Source organism: Eleginops maclovinus, chromosome 12 (assembly GCF_036324505.1).
Source record: "Eleginops maclovinus isolate JMC-PN-2008 ecotype Puerto Natales chromosome 12, JC_Emac_rtc_rv5, whole genome shotgun sequence".
Classification (NCBI taxonomy): Eukaryota; Metazoa; Chordata; class Actinopteri; order Perciformes; family Eleginopidae; genus Eleginops; species Eleginops maclovinus.
In genome coordinates, this window is record NC_086360.1 from 5,952,373 (window position 1) to 5,960,428 (window position 8,056).

Here is an 8,056-nt window from a genome sequence, read left to right on the forward strand (position 1 = left end):
GATGCACCATTTAAATCATATTTAGCAATAATTTCGTCATGATTGTTGAAGTTCAAATTGCTTCTTGCTTGTTAAAAGATGTCTGTGAACACTTTCCCCTTGTTTTTTCATCTTCTTAAATTTCCAGCAGTATCTCCTCTTCTACTCACATCTCTGAAGTTGTGATGTTTAATTGATGTCAGCTTTTGTTTATGGTCATTTAGGCTGCCATGGGAGTTCACACTAGGAAGTAACCCTCCCAATCCCCTCACAGTTCTTGGACAGTGGAGGTTATGAGGAACTCCACTAGCTGGAGGACATTTCTTCGAGGGATGTTGGTATGCTGCTGATAATAACACTGAGAATAATGAGCATGAATCCAAAACCTCCCTTTCTTTTTGGAAAATGACAGTATGTTTTTCAATAAATGATCTAGCTATTCCATTACGGGGTTCAATGCCGTTAGTAAAAACAATATAGTTACATTTGATTGTTATGAAATCAATTGATGTATTGTTATTTATTTGTGAACGTTTGCTTCATTTTTTAATTCAAGACAATGTTTAAACTGTTTTAAATTGAATGTTATTTTGAGTCTTTTCAATTTACAACAAATAGGAAACGCGTCTATACTTAAAATGTACTCCAAAATGGTTAGTATTTTTTGTTTGTTTATTATGTTATTTATTTTCAGTTTTTAAAGCTATTGTTTTTTATAACCTTCTGATGTTTGTCTTTTTACATCTTAATGTTAAGGCATTTATTTTGGCTGATTCAGATTTTTCCATGTAGCTCATATATTTAATTTGACAGTACTCATCTGTAATTTCCAGATTTAAGACACACTCCATCACAAGTCCAGGCCTCCATGCAACAATAAAGCTGGTTATCTTAGACAAAACCGTAATAAAAGGCGAAAAATATATGCAAGAAAAGCCTGCACAAATCCCTAGTTTAATCAGATACAACCACAAAGAAGGTCAAATTAACACCCTAATTACCAAATATGCAAATGAGCTCAGGTGTGCATTTTAAATATGAACCCAGTGACTGCAAAGATCATTTCTTACCTGTTTTTCCAGCATGATCATTCTCTCAGTATCATGACCTTCATGGAGTATGTGTCCATGCGAGTTCACCGTTCAGAGCTCTTCTGTCGGCATCTTGTTCTTCACGGATAAGGGAGAAAAAATTAATAAATAGTAATAAAAAATAATGGTTTTGGTGCTAACTAGCTTTGACGCTGAGGAGGCTAGTAGGCAGCTAGTGTGCTTTATCCTTGAGAGAAAATGTCCTCACTGGCTCCAGCATGTCTCGATATCCATATAAAAAGAAATTAAGGGGTGTGTATTCATGGAGGAAAATCACCACATCGGTAAGTGTACGGGGAGGGGGGAAAACAACCAATGGCTAGTTAGCTGAGGGCTAGCTAACGTTAGCGTGCTAGCCAGCAAAACCTCAGCGATTATATTTTTTTTATTTGTCTCCTCCTGCTGCCTTCATCCATCGGCGCTCCTCTGCCTGCCTCCAGTCAAAAACACAACCGAGGAGTCTCCTCTATCACCGGCTCTCACGACTAAATCCGCACCCCGTTGCTCGACGACGACATCCCAGTGAGGAGTGGTCAGTCCCGGGGAAGATGTGACTGATTTGACCACTGTAACACGGATGCTTAAATGGATGCTGCAGCTGAGAAGGAATCTCCGCTTGCACTGAAAGACAAGACGCTGCTGCTGTTGCTGCGGTCGGGGAGAGAAAAAGAGCATCTCAGAACAACGACGCTCTTGAACGCACCATTTCTAGTGACCTATTAGACCGACTCAGGCGAAACAGACACTCTTGAACCTGAACAAACCTCAATTCAATTTCATCAACAAACTTTATATTCTACAAATATGTATAATTAAAATATTTAGTTAAAACAAGACATACTTTTAATAATAAACTAATTAAATACATAGAAATACAAACATCTAAAATATAATAAAGACAAATGCATACTTTAGCTAAGGAAGCGTTGATAATGTTAAATAATGAAAAAACTATAAGATAACATACATACGTTGAATGCCCAACGAAAAAAAGAGTGACATTAGATGTATAATAACTTTTCGTTGAGTTTAAATATTTTTTTTAAACATAAGACGAGTTAATAATTTGCCCATAAATAACAATAAATGTTGACCCTCGAAAATAGTAGTTGTGACACCTGAATTTCCCTAAAAGAAATAATATAGGTTTCTCTCATCTCATATTATCTTAAAAGTGCAGCTGGATATCGGAACTGATATCTTAATGGATTTACTGTTGTTTAGCTAAATCTAAAATTATATCCTGTTTTAGTTTGACAATAATATGTTGTATTCATAATCAGAACACATTGTATTAATAATTTAAAAAACCCATGTTTTAAAAAAGAAAATCATTGATGTTTGTGTCCTTTTTGACCTTTTTACTCTCTGCAATTCATTTGTTTGATTTTTCATGATAAATCATGATTTTCCCTCGTCGCTGATTTACAATGCAGCCCGACAGTCTCAGCTGAGGGCAACAGAATCTAAATTTCTTCTTCCTCGTGGTGCACTCTGGGATTTTATGTAAACCAACATGGCGGCCGCCTGCAGCAGGACCCTCTGTAAGGTCGGTTGGAGTATTTTGGAGTCTCCAGCAGCACGCCGGCCCGGTGTCGTCTCGTCCTACCTGGTGGGAAATGTAAGCGCACTTGGTGCCAGGCGGGCATTCGGTACCGGTGGGACTGGCTACCGCTCCAATCTGCTGTCCTCTCTGCGGACAGGGAGATCAGGAAGCGGCAGGGTGCTGGGCTGTGCAGTGCTGCTCGGTGCAGGGCTGGGTTTATACCACACTGTGAAGTTCAGGCAGCAGCAACACCTGGCCGAAGAGGAGACCAAAGTGAGTCCGTTCGCCTGAGCCCCTAACGCGGTCACTCTGATCTCTGTAGGCTGTTTTTCATTGTTACCTAACTACATGTCTGCAGACAGGGTCACAGGAACTAAGTACTTTTACATTGTAATGCTACACCAACCACCTAGCGTTACCTCTCGGAGTGACATTTTATGCTTTATTGCTTTGACATTAATTTGAAAGCCTTTTATAGTAACCAGTGCTAGTGCTCTTTGTGAGGGTGTCCCAATCTTGGGTAAATCTTGGTAAATCTTAAATAAAACCATTATATATAGAACCATGCATTGTTTTATTTATCTTATTAGCCTGGGATATAAGATTTTCATTGCCAACATATACGCTGTACCTGCTGTGCATACGACAAATAAAACCTTTGAACCTTGAACATGTTAGTGTGTTAGAATTAACCTTCAATGGTGGATCCTCTGTCCTCGCTGCAGGTCTCAGGAGCAGGTCTAAAGTTGACCCTGTACCAGTACAAGACATGCCCGTTCTGTAGCAAGGTGCGAGCCTTCCTGGACTACCACGGGCTGCCGTACGAGATTGTGGAGGTGAACCCTGTGATGAGGAAAGAGATCAAGTGGTCAGACTACAGAAAAGTGCCCATCCTGATGGTGGACAGCGAAGTGGTAAGATACTAAGAATTATTTGTGTTTGCCTCCCCTCAGATACAATCAAAATACTTCTTTAAGGACATCACGCAGGAAGTAAAAATCAGAAAGTAGAATATGTTATAATCCAAGTCCAGCTGAAATACAGATATCAAACTGGTGGTGATTTCTACATTTTCTCCATGAATGTGTAGTTATTCTCAAAGAAATATTCACATCTTATTTTCTTATCTTTTGTTGCAGCAACTGAATGACTCTTCTGTCATCATCAGCTCCCTCAAGACTCATTTAATCTCAAAGTAAGTTGTAGCTTCCTTAATTTGAAATGCTTTTTAACATAATTATTTAAATGTGACAAGTAAAAGGCTAGGCAATCAAAATGTGTTTTTGAAAAAATAAGTGATATTTCAAAAATGATCTGTCGGAGATATGCCTCTATTGGACTTGTGTGTTTACTTCCCTAACCCAATGACATCACTATGTAACACTGGGGCTTCTTTTGGCTAGCGCTCCAACACATGTAAGCGGTTGACTAATCAAAATAGAGCCATCCAGCTGACCAATCAGAGCAGACTGGGCTCTGGTTTCAGACAGAGGGTGAAAGACACAGATAGTATGAGAAAAATAAAGACCTTTTTGAACATTTAAGCATGGAAACATGACACAGTAGAGGCACAAAATACAAATATGAAACCTCAAATGATTATAATAGGGCCCCTTTGAATATCCGAGGTATTCTGAATTATACAAAATCATATGTTTAAATCAAACTGCAACTATTAAAATAATTGGCAAAGGGTTGTTCATCTTTTGAACACACATTTTAGAATTAACCTGGCAACAGCGTCTTAAATGTGACGGGTTAAAGTCTTTGTCCTACATGACATTCAAATGAATGTAGTTAGGTTAAAATACATTTAAAAGATCTTACCTTCGACTGTAAAAGTGATCAACCAACTCATTAGCAGGTGAATCAATAATATCAAAATGGTTTCCTTTCATAATACGCAGTAGTCGAACTAAGGGAGAAAATATATTGCTGTAATTTGGATGTAATGTCTTTTCAATGGGATCTTTTTGTCCGTCAGGGAGAGAAGTATGACGGACATCCTGCAGTGCTACCCAGCTATGAAGGGTGTGAACGATCGTGGGAAGGAGGTGACTGAGTACAACAACAAGTACTGGGTGATGCTGAATGAGGCCGAGTCCCTGGAGCTGTACCCCGATAAGGGGATGCAGAAGTAAGACCCGCTGCTGTATTAACTCCGAGCTTTATTCATAATACTGAATTCTCATTTAACATTGGAATGCTGTGCAGCTTCTCTTACTCAGTTTAAAGTCTGTATTTCTGCACAGTTGCATATGAACATAAGGCTGCACCCATGTTGGTATGCTATTTGTAGAAATAGTTTTCAGTGGTGGATTAATTCAACTCTTCCAAAATCAAATTTCTATTCACAAAAACCTTTTAAAAACAAGGTTTTCACTGCCAGGGAAAAAACAGTTTGCTTTCTCTCTTGCTAAATGTGTGTTGCAGCAATCTAACAGCACAATATATTAAATGAATGTAGCAACGATCCCAGAAAAGCCTGAAACTAGGATGATACTTTTATTTTGAAAGGTTGTACCCAGTGGCTTGGTAGTCTTTCAGAGACTGCCCACAGAAAGTGAAATCTATCCTGTAATATTCTGCAAATATTCAACTGTTTAATCCATATCAGAATAATAAGGTTTGCCATTTTAGATGACATGGAAGTGCTTATTGCAGCTCCGGTGTGTGAACTATACTGTCTGTTTTTTTACCCCTATGTGCAGAGAGGAGATTAAGTGGCGTAAGTGGGCCGATGAGTGGCTTGTGCATCTTATTTCTCCCAACGTGTACCGGACCACCGACGAGGCCCTGGCCTCTTTCGACTACATTGTGCGCGAGGGCAAGTTTGGCACTATGGAAGGTTTCTTTGCCAAATATGTCGGTGCTGCGGCCATGTATATCATCGCTAAAAGGCTGAAAAGTCGGTAAGTAACACAAGAAGAAATATCTTGAAAGGGCCCCATTATGCTGCTTTTAAGGTTCCTCTTTGTATTCAGTGCCTCTACTGGGAAATGTCTCCATGTGTTAATGTTCAAAAAGGTCTTTAGCATTTGCAGACCATTTACATGCACAATAACCGATATAACACACTACAGGGAAGGGAAAACCCCTAAAAGCATAACAGGGCCTCTTTAAAACTGAGGTTAGTCTTTAACTCGAGGAACTGCATCTCCCTTGTGAGAAGGAAAGGTTTCAGGGGGCAGCTTTTAGTATTTTGGATTTTTATTGGATGTCAAAATAGTGATTAATTTCTTTTTTCAAAACCAGACACAACCTGCAGGACGATGTCAGAGAGGATCTGTACAAGGCCGTTAACGACTGGGTGGCAGCCATTGGCAAGAAGAGGAAGTTCATGGGCGGAGATCAGCCCAACCTCGCAGACCTGGTGAGTGAAAGCTCCACTTTCTAGCTCTCTGCAGGTTGAGGGTCTAGTGTCCTGGGGTCTCCTTTATAAAACTGTGTAGGACATTTTCTACTAATAGAATAAAAAGTGACCACGATAACTTTACAAATATTAACATACTAAAAACAGAATGCACCAAATAAGTAAGCGCCTTCATTTGTGGTCGACAGGGTTACACAAGCTGCAAAATGAGTAAACAGGACTATAGACTTAATGTACTGTATACCTATATTTAAATATGCAGTACTGAACAGTGCAGTGGAAATGAAGCTAGGATGTCCTATGATGGCCACCATACAGAGGATATACGCATTTTATTTAACCTTTTTTAATTACCTTTCTTTTAGCGCGTCAAACTTGACATTTCAAAATCATCACAATCTCACTGCCCCTTGTCATTCACCTTAACCCTGTCTGCAGGCGGTGTTCGGCGTCCTCAGAGTGATGGAGGGCTTGCAGGCGTTTGACGACATGATGCAGAACACCAAGGTCAAACATTGGTACGGACGGATGGAGAGAGCATCGCTCAACCACGAGGGCCGCAAATGAGTGGAACATCGAGCCTCAGAGAGACTGGACAGTAAAACTTCCAGAGAGATGGACAGTGAGCAGCTGCAAGACGTCCTGCTTTTATTGTGAAAACGGTTAGAGAACCTGCTGGAGTCACAGTAATTTAGACCTAGCCTCAGATATTGATGTAGATAAACAGATAACATACATGAAACCTCTGTCGGGCGATATCTAATTCTTCAATTTAATTTCCAAGCTGCTTTTGGTGGAGAATCCTTCAAATCACCTGTTAAATGACAATTTACTGACACCTGCAGCTGAGATGTGGGAACTGCAGAAACTGTGTTTTCCATAAATAATACAGGATTTCCACTTACCATGACCAAAAAAATGATGTAATTCGACATCTGCTTTTAATTCACACACGGTTCTGTTTGTTTATTTTCCTTCCAAGATAAAATGGTTTATTTGAGTGGTTCTCAACCAAAGACTTTGGCTCCTGCAAAGGACTCAAGTGTCTTGTATTTATGAAAAATAAAAAAGCTACAAATATATATTATCATTTTGTTCACATTTTTCTCATAGAAATTGCAATCCTAGCTCTGACAGTAAACTTTGTTACAGGTAAAAATCATATCAGGTTGTCTCTATTTCAGCTGATGTTTTCTGTGTAACTGATTCAGGATCAGCTTGACAGCACGGTATTGATAAGCTCATCTGTTGCTGTTCTCTTTGGGGTTAAATTTAATAACGCGTGAGAACTGGTGAGCTGCCAGTTTGAATATTTAATATGCAAGCTGCAGATCAAATTTCTTGAATTAATTGTGCTAAAACCAACTCAATGTGCATAGTTGTAAAAAATGGAAAAATAAAAAGAGGGAACGTATGATTTGTGTTTGAAAAGTTATTAAACATAGGATTGTGCAGGATTGTTTCCTGGGATAGATTTAATATTGGGTCAGTAGTGCAATGAATATTGTAGTTTTTCCATCAATCATATGTATACGTCATATTTGACGAATTACCTTTAAGTTGTGGTACTAAATAAGACAAACACTAAGCCTCACTTGTTAAAACCATCAGCTCATATCCACGTCCTTCTAACCATCAATTTAAAACCCGATGCATTACAGTCACATCAATAATCATCATAAGAGTAAAAAACTCAAGCAAGTGCGAACTGACATTTCTTAATCAAAAATGTTTTAAAATTCAGACATTTACAGATTTGAGGCTAAAATACGCAAGTTTTTGAGCAGGTGATGTTCAGTTGAGTGACACTTCTTTGAGGTTTAGAATTGTTGTTCAATAAAGTTTTGAATTAAAACAACACGGAAAAGTTTGATGGACTCACCCCCGAACCTATGTTGTCTCGCGGCTGCCGACGACTCCTCCAGACGTTTTCTCGTCAGCAGCTCCGTCGGTCGAGCAGCAAGCCCGGTCTCCGGTGTATTTTTCAGGGGGTAAACATGTGAACAGTCTCCGTGGGTGACTGTCTTCCCTTGCCAGCGTGGTAGCCCCCCACGGCCCCAAACCGGT

General features: G+C 39.4%; 2 protein-coding genes across 2 annotated transcripts in view; one reads left to right on the forward strand and one right to left on the reverse strand.

Moving 5' to 3' along the window:
* The window catches only part of LOC134873536 (ral guanine nucleotide dissociation stimulator-like), a 72,023-nt gene extending 70,754 nt beyond the window's left edge, over window positions 1-1,269 (reverse strand). The window contains exon 1 of the mRNA XM_063897214.1: window positions 1,050-1,269. Coding sequence (XP_063753284.1) covers window positions 1,050-1,070 — 21 coding nt within the window. The 5' untranslated portion in view covers window positions 1,071-1,269. The remainder of the gene's footprint in view (window positions 1-1,049) is intronic.
* A 1,266-nt stretch (window positions 1,270-2,535) lies between these two features.
* On the forward strand, window positions 2,536-7,403 carry ptgesl (prostaglandin E synthase 2-like). Its single transcript, XM_063898333.1, has 7 exons — window positions 2,536-2,889; window positions 3,342-3,530; window positions 3,756-3,811; window positions 4,601-4,753; window positions 5,328-5,528; window positions 5,872-5,989; window positions 6,428-7,403. Exons 1-7 carry the CDS (start codon window positions 2,587-2,589, stop codon window positions 6,554-6,556), a joined length of 1,149 nt encoding a protein of 382 aa, XP_063754403.1. The 5' UTR covers window positions 2,536-2,586; the 3' UTR covers window positions 6,557-7,403.
* Window positions 7,404-8,056: the final 653 nt, after the last annotated feature.